Here is a 22,548-nt window from a genome sequence, read left to right on the forward strand (position 1 = left end):
TTTTTAAATCATCCACTCTATTTTTGAATTACATAGTGTGACTTTTCTTTCTTTTTAAAAAATATTTATTTGGCTGTGAAGTCTTAATTGTGGTACGTGGGATCTAGTTCCCTGACCAGGGATTGAACCTGGGCCCATTGCAGTGGGAGCACAGAGTCTTAGTCACTGGACCACCAGGGAAGTCCCTTGTCCTTTCCATCTTAATGTGAATTTCTTTGGATAAGAGACTATTTTCATCTGTTTTTGCCTGCTGTGTAGAAGATTCTTCATAAATATTGAATGGATTTGGTAGAAAATATTGGTTTTATATTTAGAAGAGTGTTAGTTGTCATTTTAAGTTTTTTATGTTAATATTTAATATTTTGTTCTAAAGATGGTGGAACCAGGGCAAGATTTACTGCTTGCTGCTTTGAGCGAGAGTGGAATTAGTCCAAATGACCTCTTCGATATTGATGGTGGAGATGCGGGGCTTGCAACTCCAACACCTGCCCCTCCCATACAGCAGGTAAGAGTTTTCCAAAGCATCTGTAAAAAATGAATTTTTTCTTAGCTTTATTTTCTGTTATAGAAATAGGTATTAATAAGTTTTAATTTTAAATATGCATGTGAACATTATTTTTATGTTGAGTGTTAGTGTTCATTCACAAGGTGGAAAATACTTGTAGTGCAAATCAAGACTTGTTTGCTTTGATATATGGTGATATAAAAGCAAGAGATGAGTTGCTTAGAGTTGTTATGGGAGGACCACTAATCTGAATACTTGTCTTTGTACTTTATAGGAACATTTTTCTGAGATTTCAAACATTTTTCTGAGGTTTCACGATAGACATTCTCTGAAAGCAAAAATAAGATTCTCGTGTTAGTGTAGTATAACAAAGATATTATGCTTACAAATATTGTTATTTTGTACCTGGTATCAGTGGTTTTACATTCCATTTGAATGTAAAGCTTGTTTTTTTTTAATTTTAATAAAATAAATGCATCTCTTGTTCTTGAAACAGAATTCACTGCCATCATTCTTTGTTTCTTTCTCTAATGTTTCCTCTCCAGTCAGTGCCACTTAGTGCATTAGAACTAGGTTTGGAGACTGAAGCAGCAGTTCCTGTTAAACAAGAACCAGAGACGGTACCTACTTCGGCACTTTTAAATGTTAGGGTAAGAATTATTTAGATTTGGCGTTGCTATGAAAATAGTTTAGGATTATAGTCAGAAAATAACCTTCATTATAAAATAGTTTATTTCACTAGTTCTGCTTTTTGCAGCTTTCCCAATATTTTACTCTCAACTACTTTATAAAACATTTCTTTCATTCTTCTGTTAGTTATGTTGATCAAAGATAGGAAAAAAACATTTTTTTAGTTTATTTATTGAAAATGATCAAGAATTCATGAAGTAAAGATGAACTACACATTATCCCATTACATTTTTCATTTTAATCAGTTTGGTCCATTGGCACATATAATTATTATGTGGTATTGCTGCTGCTGCTAAGTCACTTCAGTCATGTCCAACTCTGTGTGAACCCACAGACGGAAGCCCACCAGGCTTCCCTGTCCCTGGGATTCTCCAGGCAAGAACACTGGAGTGGGTTGCCATTTCCTTCTCCAATGTGTGAAAGTGAAAAGTGAAAGTGAAATCGCTAAGTCATGTCCGACCCTTAGCGACCCCACAGACTGCAGCCTACCAGGCTCCTCCATCCATGGGATTTTCTAGGCAAGAGTACTGGAGTGGCTTGCCATTGCCTTCTCCGTATGTGGTATTACTATGCTTTAAATGTAGAGTTCCTCATCTTGCTTTAAATGTAGCAGTTTTGTTGGCAACTTTGCCTTATGGGGAAGGCAATGGCACCCCACTGCGTACTCTTGCCTGGAAAATCCCATGGATGGAGGAGCCTGGTAGGCTGCAGTCCATGGGGTCGCTAAGAGTCAGACACGACTGAGCGACTTCACTTTCACGTTTCACTTTCATGCATTGGAGAAGGAAATGGCAGCCCACTCCAGTGTTCTTGCCTGGAGAATCCCAGGGATGGTGGAACCTGGTGGGCTGCCGTCTATGGGGTCGCAAAGAGTTGGACACGACTGAAGCGACTTAGCAGCAGCAACAGCAGCATGCCTTATGAGGTCTCAGCTTCCCCTATCAGGAATTGAACCCTGGCCCTGGCAATGAAAGCCTGGAATCCTAACCACCAGGGCATCAGGGAACTCCCTAAGCATAGAAATTACTTATTTAAGAGCCCTAGTGGTATAAATTATTAGATAAACCGTTAGGTTAAAATTTGATGACTTTGTGTTAAAGTATTATTGAAAGTTACATTTAAAATTGATAAATAGTAATCTAGAAGATTCTTGTTAGAGAAGCCCTGGAGAAATAACAGATATTTTAAAGGGAGCAGAAAGTAGAAATAGATTTAAATTTATAAAAATATCTTAGTTGTACTTTAGATGTAGAAGTCACAGACATACTGTTATCCTCAGATCTTGACTTTTAAAAAATTTTTTGTCCAACTCCTAACTCCCATTCCCAACTCAAAAAAATAAAATGCTGTGTAGCTTTGTCTTAGACTCAAAGGAAGAACCCACATTATCACTAGTATTTGTAATTTACCTGGGTGGATTTTTCATATGTCATAGGAACTTGAAACTCTGCTTGGTGGTTTTATCTTAGTAAGTTAGTATAGTCTGTGTATAGTCTCAGTATAGTCTGTGCAATAGACAAAAAACACTCTACAGGAATCATAGAATGTTAGACATGAAAAATTATCCTCTGAGAGCCCACCTCCGGGCATAAAGTGATTTGCCTAGAGTTACCCTATTAGTTGGAGTGGTGCTGGGATTAGAAATTATGTTCCTAGTCCTTGTGTTATGTAGGGTTGCTGTACATCACAGCTTACTTAGGATACTCTCATTTTATGCTTGCTGCCCTCCGCATTACTGCTATACCTTCTTTTCCTTAAAGTGGTGTATTTTAACTTGGTGGTTGTTTAGTTGCTAGGTCATGTCCGACTCTTTGCGACCCCGTGGACTGTAGCCCTTCAGACTCCTCTCCATGGGATTTCCCAGGCAGGAATACTGGAGTGGGTTGCCATATCATTCTTCAGGGGATCTTCCCAACCCAGAGATCAAACCAGCACCTCCTGTATTGGCTGGTGAATTCTTTACCACTGAGCCACCAGGGAAGCCCTTTAACTAGGTAGTTTATAGCTAATGATTATTAGAAATGAAGTGCCAGTGGTTAGCTGAGGTTCTTAAGTCAGTGTTAGATTTTTAAATGGCCTCCTCTGTTTATGGATATGAGTTGCACTAGAGAGTAAAGAATTTTTCACAGGTGTGCTGTATATGGTTTTCTTTTCTAGCAGCAGCCTCCATCTACTACAACGTTTGTGCTGAATCAAATAAATCAGCTTCCGACCTTGGGATCTACAATTGTAATGACTAAGACACCACCTGTAACCACGAATAGGCAAACCATCACTTTAACGAAGTTCATTCAGACTACTGCAAACACACGCCCTTCAGTCTCAGCACCAGCAGTACGAAATGCCATGACTTCTGCACCTTCAAAAGACCAAGTTCAACTGAAGGACCTGTTAAAAAATAATAGTCTGAATGAACTCATGAAACTGAAGCCACCGGCTAATATTGCTCAGCCAGTTGCAACAGCAGCTAGTAAGTCTCTGTTTTTAGTAGTGTCAACTTCCTGTCTTTGTTAAGATATGTCAGTGTGTTTTCAGGGGTTTACTTAGGTCTTGAAAGAACTGAGCATGAAAGAGATGATGTCTGCGTGACTCTCCTTCAAGGGAGCATCATTTCAAAGCGCTAAGCTTTGAGATAATGTGTGGAATTGAGAGGCTACATTAACACCATGAGATCTCAAGTTTTGTATATTGTGAATAGCTGGTTGACATTTTTCTCAGTCCTTTAAATCATTGCTTCTCAAACTTTATGAGTCACCTGGGGATCTTTTTATATTAAAAAATTTATTTATTTTTTTTATTTTGGCTGTACTGAGTCGTCTTTGTTACTTATTGGCTTTCTCTGGTAGTGGTGAGCCGGGACTACTCTCTACTTGCAGTGCTTAGGCTTCTCATTGGAGTAGCTTCTCTTGTTGTGGAGCACACACTCTAGGGTGCTTGGGCTTCAGTAGTATGGCTGTCAGACTCTAGGGTGTGGGCTCAGTAGCTGTGGTTCATGGGCTTAGTTGCCCATGGAATGTGGAATCTGCCCAGACCAGGAATCTAACCCATGTCCCCTGCATTGGCGGCCTGATTCTTAACCACTGGACTACCAGGGAAGTCCTTACATGGGGATCTTGTTAAAAAACAGACTCCGATTCAATAGCTCTGGGGTGGCGCCCAAGATTCTGCATTTCTAACGAACTTTTTAGAGCTGCTGTTACTGGTGGTCTTTGAACCATGCTTAAGGTAACAGACTGATGCTTTGCTCTTTTAATTCCTACAGTTTTATGATCTTACCTGTTATTAGCTTCATTGCTTGTTGGTAGTTGGGTTTTTAGTAAATTTTTTTTTAATGTATAAACTTTTATTGTAAAATAATTCACTATATTTTCTTTGAAGTGAGCACTCATAATATTTTTTAAATAATAGCTTTATTGAGGTAATTCACATACCATTGTACCTTCTAAAGGGGTACAAGTCTGGATTTCAGTATATTCACAAGAACTGTTCGACCATTACCACTAGGTAATCTAATATTTTAAGTGTAGGTTTAGATCTAAAGAGAAAAAGCTCAACAGTGGTTTGATCACTTTTTTTTAGAAATTCATTTGTGTGTAAAGAATGTAAATTTTACAGTTAATTTTTCTTAATAGAGTGGCTTTTATTTATTGCTCAGTTATTTAACAGATAATTTATTTATTTTTGCCTGAATTGGGTGGCTTGCTGGATCTTAACTCCCTGACCAGGGATCGAACTTGTGCCCTTGGCAGTGAAATCATGGAGTTCTACCACTGGACTGCTAAGGAATTCTGAAAATGTGAACTCTTGAAAAGGATATTCTTTACTTTTTCCATTGAGTTAAATAGTATTTGCCTGCCTGCCTGGTGATTTATACTAATATATGTAACATCCCATTGGGCCCTTGGAATGAGGTTATAGATATTGAGTAGAGAGTTCCTCCTTCCACACAACTGCTTTATTTCCAGTTGTGGGAGACACGTTTTAACATCTGATGCAGACCGTATGTAATTTTGCAGTAGAATTGATTGCTTGGAAGTTCAATGTCCTTGCATTTATGGGGGCATTCTGAAGGAATGGGTAAGGAGTGTTTGTAGAGTGATGCAGAACTAACATTGTCTCCAGTGACAAATGTAATAATATCAGATAATCTTTCTGTTTGAGTCCATACTGTTGTGCTTCATGGCTGTAGTTTTACTCTCAAGGTCTTGAACTAACTGGAGCCTGGCAACTTGATGCCCATTGAGAAATAGTTTTAACTATCTTAGGACTGATTTCCAATCTTTGTCATGGAGAGCAGAACCGTAACCGTGACCCTGACCTAGCCGAGGTGCAGGGCAGCATCTGATCTGAAATGGCTCTTGGGAGACTTAGGGCTGATAAGCAGTTAGTGGAAGCTGCTTTTCATTAAAGTCTGGGTTTAATGAGGAGAAAGACTGCTGCTGTGCCATTGTGAGGAAAGAGTTTAGAGAGCAGAACAGGGTAGATTTGAAGCTGACCAAGTAATATCTAGTACAGTAACATCTACATCCAATGTAACAGTTTTAACAGATGACTGCAAGTCAAGGCCATCCTTGTGTGGAAGCCTGAGAAATTGTCAGACTAGAGGAGAGATGAAAAAGAAACATGATAAGTGAATGCTGAAGATAAACTAACTTTTGTGTTGTCAGAGAGGGTCTTTTTTTTTCTTGAAAGGGAAGAAAGATGAACGATGAAATGACAAAGAGCAAGGTTTTGCATGTTCTGTGTCTCTCTTGTCTTTTGTTTTTGGCTGTCCTTGCCTGGCTTGTGGGATCCTAGTTCCGTGACCAGGGATTGAATCCAGGCCCTCAGCAGTGAAAGCATGGAATCCTAGCACAGGACCCCCAGAGAATTCTCTGCCTGTTCTCTTCTGTCTCTATCTGTAGGGATATTGCCCCTTTTGCAACCGTTAGCCCTTTGGGTTTCTCTTTGGATTCTGGGGTCTCAGTTGAGCTCCAGTCCTTTCTGTGAAACTGTTCACTGGCTCTTCCACAGTTATGTTAAATCTGTGTCCCCAAGTTTAAATTTATTATTTCTGTACCAGCTTCTTTATCTTTCTAACACTTTAATCCTAGCCATTGTGTAGTCCAAAGTGACAGGCCACCAAAGTACTCCCCATCTTTTGATAGAGTACATGAACAAGACGCTGATGCATTCTCCTGATGTGATTTCCACACTGATCTCAAGAATACCAGTACTGGGAGTTCTTCAGGGATGGCTGGAGTCTGGTTACAGGGGTTCTGGGTTTCTCAGTCAAGCTGTTCTAGTTTGATTGAGAGGTTCTGTTTTTAGTGTTTAAAAAGAGTTTGTAAACCACTAGTATAGAAGCCCAGGTTCTCTGTTTGGATCTTTATTCTGAGGGAAGGAAGACCAGAGTTCCTTGATTTTTTAAATTTCTTTTCCCCTAATTAAAAGAAATACTTATTTTGCCTGGAAAGTTAGTAATTACCTCCAGATCACATGAGATTGACTCTTGTCTCTGTGATAACACCAGGTGTTGGTTTTTATTTTTATTTTTAATGAACTAAGTGAAGTGTCTCAGAATAATGCTAGCCTTTGGTAATTGTTTTGAGATAAACTGCCAAATAGTGTTCTGGTTGAGGTGTCTTTGATAAATAGTGTTCAAATTTCCTGTGCACACATTTCTTTTTGTTTTCAATCCTTGTCTGTATAATGACATGTAACTTTGATATTTTTATCCTAATGCTTAATTGGAAATAAGCAGATTTGTGTTCTTTGGTTTGTGAAGTGGGTAAACCTTACTGAATATTCTTTTAAACTGTAGGAAAATTGTTTGAACAATGTCTTGTACTAAAATGTAAGTTGTCTCTCATCAGCTGATGTAAGCAATGGCACAGTAAAGAAAGAGTCTTCTAATAAAGAAGTAGCAAGAATATGGATAAATGACATGAAAATGAGGAGTTTTTCCCCGACCATGGTGAGTTTCAAAAACTGTATCTCTATTTTTGTGTGGTATGAAATTACACTTGGCTATACCCTTGACTAAGTGTATATTTTAGGTGAAGGAGAGTGTCTCAGCCACATAAATTAAGCATTAAACCTCACTGGAATAAACTAATGTGTTCTAAACAAGGTGACTGTAACTTGCATATTTGATAGAGTATTACATAAAATACTAACACCTTTTTTATTGTAAATCTTGTCTGATAAGTAAAAAAGACAGTGTGGAGTTAACCAAAAGTATTTCATAGTTATGTTCATTTTAGGATTGAGCCTTGTTATATAGCTAGTTATGAACTGTCAGATATATAATGGTTTAATTGTAAGCAATTACAACTTTTTAAAAATTTATTTTTAATTGTAGGATAATTGCTATACAATGTTGTGTTGGTTTCTGCCATACATCAACATGACTCAGCCATAGGTACACATATGTCCCTCTCTTGAACCTCCTTCCACCTCCCACCCCATATGATAACTTTTTTTATTACATTTTGAAAGTACTATATGCTTCAGGTAAATTGATGCCATCAGTTCAGTCCTCAGTCGTGTCCGACTCTTTGCGACCCCATGGACTGCAGTATGCCAGGCCTCCCTGTCCATCACCAACTCCCAGAGTTTACTCAAACTCATGCCCATTGAGTCGGTGATGCCATCCAACTATCTCACCCTCTGTCGTCCCCTTCTCCTCCCACCTTCAATCTTTCCCAACATCAGGGTATTTTCAAATGAGTCAGCTCTTCGCATCAGGTGGCCAAAGTATTGGAGTTTCTTCAGCTTCAACATCAGTCCTTCAATGAATATTGATGACTGATTTCCTTTAGGATGTACTGGTTGGATCTCCTTGCAGTCCAAGGGACTCTCAAGAGTTTTCTCCAACACTACAGTTCAAAAGCATCAATTCTTAGGCACTCAGCTTTCCTTGTAGTCCAACTACTGGAAAAACCATAACCTTGACTAGACGGACCTTTGTATGAAAAGGCAAAAATTTGATTCTATACCGGTATTTAATAATTGCACAGTGTTTAACACTACCTCTGTGAGGTGGGTCTCTGGTACCCCCTTTTAGTAAATGTAATTTAATACCATGTGGTTTAAGTAGTAATATAAGGTACAACAAGAGGTGCATTGTGGTGCTCACAATAAGGGTTATGAGTTTGGAGGAAGATGAGACTCGGGTGGCCTGGTAGGAGTTTAGTTTATGGAGGAGGTGTCGTGGAGTTGGGGTGTTGAGTATGGGGAAACTGAGAGGGCATATTAGGAAGGGAGCTACAGCATCAATAGGCACAGAGAAGGTGGTAGCTATGTGCTTAGGATAATTGGCTTGCAGAAGGAAATTGGAATGGTTGGTGGGGGGCTCTGTGGAAGGTCTTGATTTATACTTGGGACTTGGAGCAGCACCAGTGAGGGCGACTGGATGGAAGTAGAGGGACTTGTTAGTGACTCAGGATGGATTGGGAAGAAGAAACAGGTTAGGTGGTTGTCAGGTAATCCAGAAAGGAAGTGACAAGGAACTAAACTTGAGGAATTTCAGAGGTGATTGGAAAAGGTAAGGGGAAAGAAAAAAAATGAGACAATAAGAAGTGACTGTACATAACGATACCAGAGGATTGGTAAGACTGGGAATGGAATTTGGATTTGGAGGGACAGCAAAGCAACTTGTGCCTGAGGTTTTGAACAGGGACCAGAAGAATAAGTCCTGGCAGTATCAGTTTACTTCGTGATTGTGTGCCAACAGCTTACTTGAAAGTTGATTTTTTTGAAAATAAGAATGTATTTTTCTTAAAGATTTTAGTGTTCAAGTTTCTAGTCCAGCCCATGTTGCCCATAACATGTCAAAAGTTCTGTATTGTCCTAGTAGTTAAGTGACATCTAACAGATTGCAAACTGGTAGCTTGTGGACCAGAACCAATTGACATGTGTTTTGTTTGGACTCCACATTATTTTGAAAAATCTTGACTGTGTCACTAACACATAAAAATACCTAGAGTTGTAGTGAGCATCTACTGTGTGTGAGTCACGTGTTCACCATGTGCCACAGTTTCCTTCCCCTTCATTTTGCTCCTTCACCCTAAGCTTGGTGTCAGTTGCCACTTTCCATCCAGCTGGCTTAGAAATATTACTTGTCTGGTCCCTGAATTTTGTGACCAGCTAATCCTCCAATTATATCTGTGGTAAAAAATTTTTTTAAGGTAGAGGGAGAAGGGAGGCTGGTTATTTAGTATAGTATATATACCTGTTTTATAGATGAAGAAGAGGTGCAAAGAGGGGGTAGGGAGGACTGAGGATGTAGTGAGTTGCCCAAGGCTATACAAATTCAGCGGAATTGGGGTTTGTGTCTGTTTCTTTGGCTATCCCCATTTGGTCTGTTATTTCTGAAACTGGGTTTCATTTTGGCATACTTTCTGTTTTGTTTTGTTTTTGTGTGTGTGTTTTGTTTTCTTTTTTTTTTTTTTCATTTTGGCATACTTTCTGAGAGTCTTTTTGACTTTTTTTTTTTCCTAAAGGACTTCATGGATTGATGTTGGGTGAATGTTTATCTGTCATCTCCCTATTTCTTCCCACATTTATTGAGTATCTGTGTGTCATCATATTCTGCTCTAGATTAAGTAAAAATAAGTAAAAATGAAACAAAAGAAAAGCCTGATCTTACCTTTTAATACCATCTTATCCTTGGCATTATCTCTAGGTCCTTACTAGGTTTTCTCTTCGTCTTTTTCGGGTCTCACAGCTTCTCCCTACATTTTTCCTTGATTAAGCCCTCATTTATACAGAGCTTCCCTTTATGGTGTGCTGGTAGTGAAAAGAAGCTTTGTTAGGGCTTCCTATCCCCTATTTCTCCTTGTCTCTACCCCTTTAAAATTCTGTAGAGGAATACAAGGTAACATGGCTATAGTGGCCATTCACGCACTTTGCCTGGGACTGTCTGGTCTTCTCCTAGTCTGCTGTTCTCCTGGTGTGGTTACTAATAACCCATTTTAGTCTGAGATATGCCAGTGTTTGGAGAGTAGATGATGTGGTATTGTTTTTGTGTCTGTGGAGATACAGACATCTGAAATAAATTTTATGTTTCAGAAGAACATTTACACTCCCGAGTTTTCTGGGGTTTTGGTTTTAGGACCCGAGGGAAAGAAAACCTTCACCACCTTCAGATGGAGGTGAACTGAAAAGAGGGTGGGAGTGAGACTTAAAGAGAGTTCCTGCCCATGAGATTGTAGAATGTGCTTCTGGGGCTTATCCACCTTTTTTCTCCAAACCTCTTGTTCTTTCTATTCTTGGAATTGGAATGAAGAGTGAGGACTGGAGGTTAGAGAGATATCTGGGCATCAGGGAGGCTGGTGGGCAGTGTTGAAAGGGAAACTGGTTTGAGAAGGTGGTGGAGCCCTGTGGTGTTCCATGTGTGTGTTTGTGATGATATCACATCGCAGATTGTGCTCATCATTGGAGAAGCAGGGAAGCCATGGAGTATGACCTAGATTTTAGGAACTATAGAATGGCATGTCCTGCTTCCAAGATGAAGATAGTGGGTATTCCTGCAGAAGAGTATTTCTGTGTGTTGGTTGAGCCGCCATTCTTTGGACTTAGTTGATTTTGCTCTCTCTGTTACAGAAGGTCCCTGTTGTGAAAGAGGAAGATGAACCAGAAGAAGAAGACGAAGAAGAAATGGGTCATGCAGAAACCTATGCAGAGTATATGCCAATAAAATGTATGTCTTTGAGATTTGTTTAAATAATAAAAAACCTCTGGGTTCTTTTTAAACTTAAAAAACTTTTCCCCACACATTGTTACCTATTAGGATCTGTCCATGTTGGGTACCTCAGGATTTGATAAGTATGAGCTGTGTATGAATATGTTTTAAACTATAATATGTTTTCAAATAGCTACATGAAAATTCTACTGTGAGTTTTAATTTTCCTACACAAATTTAGAACTTTGTTTTGGAATGAAGTCTTTTAAAACCAAGAGTAAAAAAGCTTTTTCCTTTCAAGTTAATTTTGCTCATATCAGCAGTGATTATAAAATCAGAGTAAATTATGGAGATGTAAACCTACATGTTAGCGTTATAGTTTATACAGCTTATCTAAAACAAGCTATAAAAGCATGGGAATCTTAAAATAAAATGTGCTCTTTGAATTCAGTGGTTTAAATTAACACCATTTCTTCCTTTTTTCCCCACAAGGACAGTGATTCAGTTTTTGGTTGTTTTTTTAAGTGGCCAGTATATTAAGTTGAAAATCAGTAATTTTTAGTTTATATATAAATTTTTTCACATTTTCATTTTCTGAGGGTAATAAGATGGGAAATTCTATGGCTAGAATTTCTCATACACTCTGGGTTTCTATAAAAAGTCAGTAATAAGACTGCTTAAACTAAAAATCTGTTTACCAACTGTATATGGATTCTAGGTCCCATACTTTCTAGATCATTTAAAATGAACTTAATCTAGGAGTATGCTCTGCTACTACTGGAGAACCTGGTGGTATGAATTGAGATGGTATTTTTCTAGATCTTTTTAATCAGCAAGTCTTTTTTTTATAAACTTATTTATTTTACTATCTTTTTAATTGGAGGATAATTACTTTACAATGTTGTGTTGGTTTCTGCCATATAACGTGAATCAGCCACGCTGTGCTTAATCACTCAGTGATGTCTGACTCTTTGCGACCGTATGGACTGTAGCCTACCAGGCTCCTCTGTCCATGGGAATTCTCCAGGCAAGAATACTGGAGTGGGTTGCCATGCCCTCCTCCAGGGGATCTTCCCAACCCAGGGATCGAACCCAGGTCTCCTGCATCGCAGATGGATGCTTTATCATGTGAGCCACCAGGAAAGCCCAAATCAGCCATGTCTGTATGAATCCCCTCCCTGTTGAGCCTCCCCCCACCCTCACAAGTTTCTGTTGAAACCATAGGTAGTTGGTAAGTAGATCACCTTAGTTAAACAGTACTTTACATCAATCAGTGACATTATATAGGATCCCAGGGTGTATAGTTACTTACATTTCTCTGTCAGAGGAGAAATGCTATAATTTTTATGATAAAAGTGGAAGTGTTATTACTCAGAATAATTCAAATGATGTATTTTTAAACTTTTGTTTAGTAAAAATTGGCCTACGTCACCCAGATGCTGTAGTTGAGACTAGTTCTTTATCCAGTGTTACTCCTCCTGATGTTTGGTACAAGACATCTATTTCTGAAGAAACCATTGATAATGGCTGGTTATCAGCATTACAGCTTGAAGCAATTACTTATGCAGCCCAGGTAAGCCATAATATTTTATAACTTGTACAGTTTTTATCTTTAATCTTAGTTCACAATATATACTTGTTTTAATTCAAAGTTAAGTTTTCCTTGAATGAAAAACTTGTGAATGTGATTTTTTTAGTTTTATGTATTAGAAAATGAAAAGGATACTATGGATTTGGTGACTGCATTTATAGTGGGAATGATAAATTGTCATAGCCTTTCTGGGACTCACTGGGAATATGTATTAAAGTTAAAAATACCTATATCCTTTGACCTAACAGTTCCATTACTGGGAGTCTGTTTCATGGAACTGTTAGATGAGAACATATATATCAGGCTATTTGTTGCAGCTTTTTCCCCCTAGAAACTGAAAGCTAGAAAAGATTTGAAAGCTCACACCCTTGGGGAGTGATTGAATAAACTTTGGTATTACCATATGGGCGTTGTACCAGCTTTTATCTTATGCCAGTTGTCTTAAGAGGATTTCTGATATACTCCATTTTTGTAAAATAAATAGGCAACCATCCACTATATGTATTATAAAAAGGTTTATATTTGACTGTATAGTCATTGAAAAATTATGGAAGAATGCTCACCAGTTTGTTAGCTTTAGTTACCTGCTACCCGTGAGGGTAGCAAGGGAAAAAAACAAAATCAGACTTTGAAGATAGGGCAGATTTAGTTCCAGACCACCACAGAACAACAAACATTGTATAAAATGAGTCACATGAACTTTTTTGTCTCCCAGTGCATGTTAAACTTAGTGTTTACACTATGGTGTCTGTTAGTGTGCAATAGCATTATGTTCTCCCCAAAAAATGTATATACCTTAACTTAGAAATAATGCTAAAAAATGCTAATCATCACTTGAGCCTTCAGCAAATTGTAATCTTTTTGCTAGTGCAAGGTCTTGGTGTTGGTGTTAATGGCTGCTGACTGATCAGAATGGTGGCTCCTGAAGGTTGGGGTGGCTGTGGCAGGTTTTTAAAATGAGACTGTAATGAGATTTGCTGCATTGATTCCTTCTTCTTTTCACTAATCATTTCTCTGTAGCATGCAGTGCCGTTTGATGACATTTTACCCACAGTGGAACTTCTTTCAGAATTGGAGTCAGTCCTCAAACTGTGCCACTGCTTTATCAGCTAAGTTTATGTGATAGTCTAGATCCTTTGTTGTCATTTCAACAATCTTCACAGCATTTTCATCAGGAGTAGATTCCATCTCAAGAATCTACTTTCTCCATTGAAGTCTTGAACTCCTCAAAGTCATCCATGAGGGTTGGAGTCATCTTCCACACTCCTGTTAATGTTGATAGTTTGACCTCTTCCCATGAATCATGAATGTTCTTACTGGCATCTAGAATGGTGATTCCTTTTTCAGGAAGTTTTCAATTGATTTTGTCCAGATCCATTAGAAGAGTCACTATTTCTGGCAGTTACAGCCTTACCAAATGTGTTTCTTAAAGAGTAAGACTTGAAAGTTGAAATTACTCTTGGGTTCATGGACTACAGAATGGCTGTTGTGTTGTAAAGTGGGCATGAAAGTGACATTGATATCATTGTGTGTCTCCATCAGAGCTCTTGGGTACATCATCAGTGAGCAGTATTACTTTGAAAGGAATCTTTTATTCCGAGCAGTAGGTCTCAACAGTGGCTTTCGTATATTCAGTAAACCATGTTGTAAACAGATTTACTGCTCTGTTGTTCCATTTGTAGACAGACCACAGGCAACATAGATTGAGCATAATTCTTAAGGACCCTAGGATTTTTGGAATGGGAAATGAGCATTGGCTTCAGCTTCAGGTCACCAGCTGCATTAACCCCTCATAAGTCAGCCTGTCCTCTGAAGCTTTGAAGCCAGGTATTGACTTCTCTTAAGCTGTGAATACCCTAGATGGCATCTTCTCCAAATAGGAGGCTGTTTCATCTACATTGGAAATCTGTTGTTTAATGTTGCCACTTTTACCCTATTATCTTCTGGATAACTTGGTTTATTTTCTACATCATCTCTTGCTGTTTCTCCTTGTGCTTATGTTATGGACAAGACTCCTTAAACCTCCTGATCCAGCCTCTACTAGCTTCTTCTGCAGCTCACACCTGTCTTCATAGAATTAAAGAGAGAATCCAGGCCCTGCTCTGGATTAGGCTTTGGCTGAAGGGAATGTTATGGCTGGTTTGGTTTTCTCTCTTGACCACTAAAAGTTTAATATCAGTAATAAGGCTGGTTTTCTTATTGTTTGTTCACTGAAGTAGCACTTTTAGTTTCCTTTAAGGCCTTTTTCTTTTCACAACTTGGCTGTTTGGAGCAAGAGGCCTAGTGTTCAGCCTGTTGTGGCTTTCAACACGCCTTCCTTACGTTATAATCATTTCTAGGGAAGATCCCTGGCTGCCCAGTGGTTAAATCTCTGTACTTCCTATACACAGGCTGTACTTCAAATACACAGGCTATGGGTTCGATCCCTGATCAGAGAACTAAGATTCCACGTGCCCTGCGGCCTGGCCTTAAAATAATCATTTCTAGCTGTTGATTTAAAGTGAGACACATAGTAGACCTTCCTTCTACTTGAATGCTTAAAGAATCTGCTGTATAGTTATTAATTGGTCTAATTTCAGTACTGTTGTGTCTCAGGAAATAGGCCAAAGGATAACAAGAGATGTGGGGGAAATGGTCAGTGAGTGAAGCAGTCACAGTACACACAATGTTTATTAATTATGGGCAAAGTTCATGGCACCCTGAGACAATTAAAATAGTAGCATCAAAGATCACTCATCACAGATCACAGTAACCGACATAATAATAATTTTAAAAGTTTGAAGTATTATGAGAATTACCAAAATGTGATACAGACGTGAAGTGAGCAAATGCTTTTGGAAAAATGGCACCAATAAAATTGCTTGATAAATCATTTCTGTCAATTCCTTTAAAAAAAAAAATGCTGTTTCCCCAAAGTGCAGTTAACAGTGCATGCAGCAAAATGAAACAGAGTATTCCTGAATAGTAAATATAGTTTCCACACTAAGCTAACTGTATGTTATTTGTATAAAAATAGACAATGTTAGTATATTGCTAAAATAATATATGAGAAACTGATCACCAAAATATCTAAAGGAATAGATTAATTATCAGCATTTTCATTTTCAGCAACATGAAACGTTCCTACCTAACGGAGATCGTGCAGGCTTCTTAATAGGCGATGGTGCTGGTGTAGGAAAAGGAAGGACAATAGCAGGAATCATCTATGAAAATTATTTGTTGAGTAGAAAAAGGGCTTTGTGGTAAGTGCCAAAGACTGTCTGTGGGAACTTTCATTTGTAAATGATCCAGCATATGGGGATGGGTCTTAATGAGTAGGTCTATTTTCTTATAAGTGTCAAGGCCTGATTTTATTTATTCCTGAATACTGCTAGAATGATAGGATTTGCATCTAATTTGTGCATTTTTCTTTTCCCTTTCTTTTTTATAGGTTCAGTGTTTCAAATGATTTAAAGTATGATGCTGAAAGAGATTTGAGGGATATTGGAGCAAAAAACATTTTGGTCCATTCATTGAATAAGGTATGAAAGTCTTCTATTCAATAAATATCTGTGAGGCAAGAATGATAGTTTCCACTTTATAGAGTTGTTAAGAGGATTAAATGAGTTATTTCACGAAAAGTATAGTGAGTGCTAGCCACAGTTGTTAATTTTTGATTTAGATAATGTGCCAGGTAGGGTTATGTAGTGTCAAATAAAATAGGCATTGTCTGTTTTTACGGAGTTTATTCTCTCAGTCTTCAGGGTTTTTTTCATTGATAGTTTCTGTTTATAAAACTACTATTTATGGATGAATCTAATGCAATGAGTGTAAGAGTGCAGTGTAATAGAGCTGTGTGGACAGGTAGTGTGTCCGTTGCCTCATGAATTCTGGTTTGGAGACTGGTTTAGATATTTGTATATTCAGTGAACTTGTCTACCTGTACCTGTGTTCATGTTAAAACAGTTCTGTCATGTGGAAGAATATATGTTTCATTTTCTAGAAGCACAGTTTAATGTTCATTTAGCAAGTTTTTATTGGCCTCCTGCTAGGCCTTTGACAGTGGGTAAATGTACATCTAGTCCTAAGTGAGTAAATGTGCAGGCTAGTCCTAAGTTGCTTCAGTGTTGCTCTGGCCCTCAGTGACGTTTTTTGGAATGAGGTTTACTGAATGGGTTGGTAGGTAAAAGTATTGTGTCTTGGATGATTACCAACAGTTCAAAACTAAAACATGTAATGGGCATCTAGAAATATTAATTTCTGAGTCAGTATAATTGAGGAGGGCTGCAGTAACTATTGCTCATAATTCTTATATATCCCTCAGATCTTAATTACAGTTTTGCATATAGAAAATGCACAGTAAATATTGGTAGAATGAATATTGTGTCTTTTTCTTGGGGAGAGTTTGGTTTGTAATGTTTTTTGAGGATAGACTTTGAAAACTGGATCCTTATACGTTAATTTTATATATATACACACGTGTGTGTATGTATGTATGCACTTGTGTGTGAGAAATTTTGTGTATGATCTTAAGAGGTCCTTTGACTTTCCTAAAGCCCATCATGGTACCATCATTTCCCTGCTGTATAGATTTGGGTGGGATAAATACTTCAGAGACAAAAGTGTATTGGTACCATCATTTCCCTGCTGTATAAATTTGGGGAGGATAAATATTTCAGAGACAGAAGTGTATTAAGTTCTTCTCTTTTCTTTTTCAGTTTAAATATGGAAAAATTTCTTCCAAACATAACGGGAGTGTGAAGAAGGGTGTTATTTTTGCTACCTATTCTTCCCTTATTGGTGAAAGTCAGTCTGGTGGTAAATATAAAACAAGGTTAAAACAGCTTCTACACTGGTGCGGTGATGACTTCGACGGAGTGGTATCCTTTGCAACAAATTTTATATTTTCTAGTGACATGAAAGTTAATGTAATATCTGGGAATTCTGAAGTTAAGTAAAAAGACTGCTGGAATGAGAGCTTTAATGATTACATAGCTTGCGAGGGAGTCAGATAGTTGATTCTGTTTTGTAGCTGTCATATATGAGGCCACTGTTTAGTTCCTGCTTTAGGTATGGGACATGCTGAATATGCAGCCTTAAAATAGAATGTGTACCTAAATACCCAGAAGCACCCAGCTTTGTAACAGATTAATATGATTGGAGCCAATGGTTCTAATGGAGTGGTGGACCCAAGAACTGTATCAGTGCTAGCAAAATGGCAGAATTCATATAGCATCAAAGTTGTCCTGCGAGAGCTTTGGCACCTAGTAACGCTGAAGAAGCCGAAGTTGAACAGTTCTATGAAGATCTACAAAACCTTTTAGAACTAACACCCAAAAAAGATGTCCTTTTCATTATAGGGGACTGGAATGCAAAAGTAGGAAGTCAAGAAACACCTGGAGTAACAGGCAAATTTGGCCTTGGAGCACGGAATGAAGCAGGGCAAAGGCTAATAGAGTTTTGTCAAGAGAACGCACTGGTCATAGCAAACACCCTCTTCCAACAACGCAAGAGAAGACTCTACACATGGACATCACCAGATGGTCAACACCGAAATCAGATTGATTATATTCTTTGCAGCCAAAGATGGAGAAGCTGTATACAGTTAGCAAAAACAAGACCAGGAGCTGACTGTGGCTCAGATCATGAACTCCTTATTGTCAAATTCAGACTTAAATTGAAGAAAGTAGGGAAAACCACTAGACCATTCAGATATGACCTAAATCAAATCCCTTATGATTATATAGTGGAAGTGAGAAATAGATTTAAGGGACTAGATCTGATAGAGTCCCTGATGAACTCTGGACAGAGGTTCGTGACATTGTATAGGAGACAGGGACCAAGACCATCCCCATGGAAAAGAAATGCAAAAAAGCAAAATGGCTGTCTGAGGAGGCCTTACAAATAGCTGTGAAAAGAAGAGAAACGAAAAGCAAAGGGGAAAAGGAAAGATACAAGCATCTGAATGCAGAGTTCCAAAGAATAGCAAGGAGAGATAAGAAAGCCTTCCTCAGTGATCAGTGCAAAGAAATAGAGGAAAACAACAGAATAGGAAAAACGAGAGATCTCTTCAAGAAAATTAGAGATTCCAAGGGAACATTTCATGCAAAGATGGGCTCGATAAAGGACAGAAATGGTGGCAAGATATTAAGAAGAGGTGGCAAGAATACACAGAAGAACTGTGCAAAAAAGATCTTCACGACCAAGATAGTCACGATAACGTGATCACTGACCTAGAGTCAGACATCTTGGAATGTGAAGTCAAGTGGGCCTTAGAAAGCATCACTACGAACAAAGCTAGTGGAGGTGATGGAATTCCAGTTGAGCTATTTCAAATCCTGAAAGATGATGCTGTGAAAGTGCTGCACTCAATATGCCAGCAAATTTGGAAAACTCAGCAGTGGCCACAGGACTGGAAAAGGTCAGTCTTCATTCCAGTCCCAAAGAAAGGGAATGCCAAAGAATGCTCAAACTACCGCACAATTACACTCATCTCACACGCTAGTAAAGTCATGCTCAAACTTCTCCAAGCCAGGCTTCAGCAATATGTGAACTGTGAACTCCCAGATGTTCAAGCAGGTTTTAGAAAAGGCAGAGGCACCAGAGATCAAATCGCCAACATCCGCTGGATCATGGAGAAAGCAAGAGAGTTCCAGAAAAGCATCTATTTCTGCTTCATTGATTATGCCAAAGCCTTTGACTGTGTGGAACACAATAAACTGTGGAAAATTCTGAAAGAGATGGGAATACCAGACCACCTGACCTGCCTCTTGAGAAACCTGTGTGCAGGTCAGGAAGCAACAGTCAGAACTGGACATGGAACAACAGGAAAATAGGAAAAGGAGTACGTCAAGGCTGTATATTGTCACCTTGCTTATTTTAACTTAGAGTACATCATGAGGAACGCTGGGCTGGAAGAAGCACAAGCTGGAATCAAGATTGCTGGGAGAAATATCAATAACCTCAGTTATGCAGATGACACTACCCTTATGGCAGAAAGTGAAGAGGAACTCAAAAGCCTCTTGATGAAAGTGAAAGAGGAGAGTGAAAAAGTTGGCTTGAAGCTCAATATTCAGAAAACTAAGATCATGGCATCTGGTCCCATCACTTCATGGGAAATAGATGGGGTAACAGTGGAAACAGTGTCAGACTTTATTTTTTTGGGCTCCAAAATCACTGCAGATGCTGATTGCTTCCATGAAATTAAAAGACGCTTACTCCTTGGAAGGAAAGTTATGACCAACCTTGATAGTATATTAAAAAGCAGAGACATTACTTTGCCAACCAAGGTCTGTCTAGTCAAGGCTGTGGTTTTTCCCGTGGTCATGTATGGATGTGAGAGTTGGACTGTGAAGAAAGCTGATCACCGAAGAATTGATGCTTTTGAACTGTGGTGTTGGAGAAGACTCTTGAGAGTCCCTCATACTGCAAGGAGATCCAACCAGTCCATTCTAAAGGAGATCAATCCTGGATGTTCATTGGAAGGACTGATGCTAAAGCTGAAACTGCAATATTTTGGCCACCTCATGCGACGAGTTGACTCACTGGAAAAGACTCTGATGCTGGGAAAGGTTGGGGGCGGGAGGAGAAGGGGACAACAGAGAATGAGATGGCTGGATGGCATCACTGACTCTGTGGACATGAGTTTGAGTGAACTCCGGGTGTTGGTGATGGACAGGGAGGCCTGGCGTGCTGTGATTTATGGGGTCGCGGAGAGTCGGACACGACTGAGTGACTGAACTGAACTGCATGTCTGAAGAAGTTAGGAAACTCCTTTCAGCTACCTGAAGGACAGTGTAACAGCAGTTAATCAAAAAGAAAAACCACAGGCCCTCAACAATCCCCCATTTGATTTAAGCAGTCTTCATTTTCACAGTAGTAACTTTATTATATCTAGAAAAAGAGTTAAATATCTAGTTAACGATTAGTACCAAATTCAGTGAATGCCTCTATGGCTAGTGCGGGGGCGGGAATCGAGAACAATCACATAGAGGGCTTTATTTATATTTGTAACTTTTAAAAAGAAAACAGTCTGCAGCAGATATGGTAAAACGTTAAGGTTTGATGAAACCAGATGATAGGTATATGAGTGTTAGTAAAAAAACAAAAGTTCATGTGCAGGGGCTTGTTACCAACAACATCCCTCCCCATGATAATCATGATTTATTTTCACTCCAGAATTTTTTTTCTGTTTTTTTTTTTTTTTTACTCTTTAGGACTCTTGCATGTTTCCCCAGGCCTCAAGGAAATAAAAGTTAAGTCTTTCTGAGATTAGAGACACTTGGTACTAAAGTGACATGTTCCTTAATTTATTCTTTACAGATAGTTTTTGACGAATGTCATAAAGCAAAAAACTTATGTCCTGTTGGTTCTTCAAAGCCAACCAAGACAGGCTTAGCAGTTTTAGAACTTCAGAACAAATTGCCAAAAGCCAGAGTTGTCTATGCTAGTGCCACTGGTGAGTATTTATTTAAAAGATAAATATATCTCTTTACATGTTATTTTCTCAGCAGTAAGATGTGTTTGGGGGTTTTTCAGGTGCTTCTGAACCACGAAATATGGCCTATATGAACCGTCTTGGAATATGGGGTGAAGGAACTCCATTTAGAGAATTCAGTGACTTTATTCAGGCAGTAGAACGGAGGTATTGCAATTTACAGTGTACATTATTTGTTCTCAGTAGCAATCTAAAAGAGGTATTATTGCTAAAATCTCTTCCATGTATGTTAAAGCTCTACTATATTTAATGATAGTTACTGTGTGTTTTAATTTTATTCAGAGGTGTTGGTGCCATGGAAATAGTTGCTATGGATATGAAGCTTAGAGGAATGTACATTGCTCGACAGCTGAGCTTTACTGGAGTGACCTTCAAAATTGAGGAAGTTCTTCTTTCTCAGAGCTATGTTAAAATGTATAACAAAGCAGTCAAACTGGTGAGCCTTTTTTCCTTAATTCCTAGTATTTTTAATGTACCCGGTGATATTTTTGTTAGTTTTGTCCAGTGTAATGTCTGTCAGCTCACAGTATATTTCTGCCGTAAAACAACAGATAAATTACTGGATCCCTATTTCCCCAGTTTTCTCTGTTACAGTAACTTAAATAACCATTTATAGCATAGCATGCATAGCTTTAAAAATCAACATAACTGTTTCCTAAAATTACTGTATTAGTTAATAGGAATTTTGAGACAGCTCTGTGTGAGTGTCCTAAAAAATATTTGTTTAGAGGTTCCCAAGTTACTGAAAATGCTTCACTGAATTAATGTTAAATGGTATCTTACATATTCTTTTGATTGAATTAGTCATATTGAAGTAAATCACACTCGAAGATTGAAATATCTGTTGATTGTGTGCCTTCAGTGGGTCATTGCTCGAGAGCGGTTTCAGCAAGCTGCAGATCTGATTGATGCTGAACAGAGAATGAAGAAATCCATGTGGGGTCAGTTCTGGTCTGCTCACCAGAGATTTTTCAAATACTTGTGCATAGCATCCAAAGTTAAAAGGGTTGTGCAACTAGCTCGAGAAGAAATCAAGAATGGAAAAGTAAGTTGGAGAATGCATTAACAGATGCGTCTTTGGTTTTGTGTTTTAGTCTTTTGGGTGTTGAGGTTTTCTACTTATAAAAGCCTTTGTTTCGAAAGGATAGTTGTAAGAGTATTAACAGTGAGACTTTAAAAAATACATTTTTATGTTAATAAAAGCAATATATATTTATAAAGAATTTGGATAGCTCAAAAAGGTATAATAACAAATAAACATCACTATAACTTGGCTATCCATAGATGTAACCTCTGATAGCATCGATATGTAATACTGCAAAGGTTTTTTGTTTTTGGCGAATATATATCTACTTAAAGCGCAAAAAACTGGAGCAGGGGCTTCAGTAGTGTTCACTGCTGTAATACTATCACCTGGCTAAGTGTTTTACATATAGCGCATTTCAAATATGCAAAATAAAGACATTGATACACATGTACAAAATGGGTAATTCTTGTTTGAAATCTTTTTTAATTTATTTATTTTGACCGTGCTGTGTTTTTGTTGCTGCATGGGCTTTTCTTTGGTTGCAGTGCTTGGGCTTCTCATTGCCGTGACTTCTCTTGTTATGGAGCATGGA

General features: G+C 38.4%; 1 protein-coding gene across 3 annotated transcripts in view; it reads left to right on the top strand.

Annotated features, from left to right (window-relative positions):
• Positions 1-22,548, top strand: part of SBNO1 (strawberry notch homolog 1) — a 55,860-nt gene that overhangs the window by 9,407 nt on the left and 23,905 nt on the right. Inside the window, exons 2-14 of one of the 3 annotated variants that reach the window (XM_055404434.2) lie at positions 374-505; positions 1,051-1,155; positions 3,353-3,665; positions 7,051-7,151; positions 10,784-10,880; positions 12,275-12,435; positions 15,562-15,695; positions 15,884-15,974; positions 17,151-17,312; positions 20,755-20,890; positions 20,971-21,076; positions 21,212-21,365; positions 21,792-21,974. In XM_055404434.2, coding sequence (XP_055260409.1) covers positions 374-505; positions 1,051-1,155; positions 3,353-3,665; positions 7,051-7,151; positions 10,784-10,880; positions 12,275-12,435; positions 15,562-15,695; positions 15,884-15,974; positions 17,151-17,312; positions 20,755-20,890; positions 20,971-21,076; positions 21,212-21,365; positions 21,792-21,974 — 1,875 coding nt within the window. The remainder of the gene's footprint in view (positions 1-373; positions 506-1,050; positions 1,156-3,352; positions 3,666-7,050; positions 7,152-10,783; positions 10,881-12,274; positions 12,436-15,561; positions 15,696-15,883; positions 15,975-17,150; positions 17,313-20,754; positions 20,891-20,970; positions 21,077-21,211; positions 21,366-21,791; positions 21,975-22,548) is intronic. The other 2 variants (XM_055404436.2, XM_055404435.2) reach the window with 2 other exon arrangements.

The sequence above is a fragment of the Moschus berezovskii genome, chromosome 19 (genome assembly GCF_049115385.1).
Source record: "Moschus berezovskii isolate FMDL1 chromosome 19, NW_MosBer_1.0, whole genome shotgun sequence".
Classification (NCBI taxonomy): Eukaryota; Metazoa; Chordata; class Mammalia; order Artiodactyla; family Moschidae; genus Moschus; species Moschus berezovskii.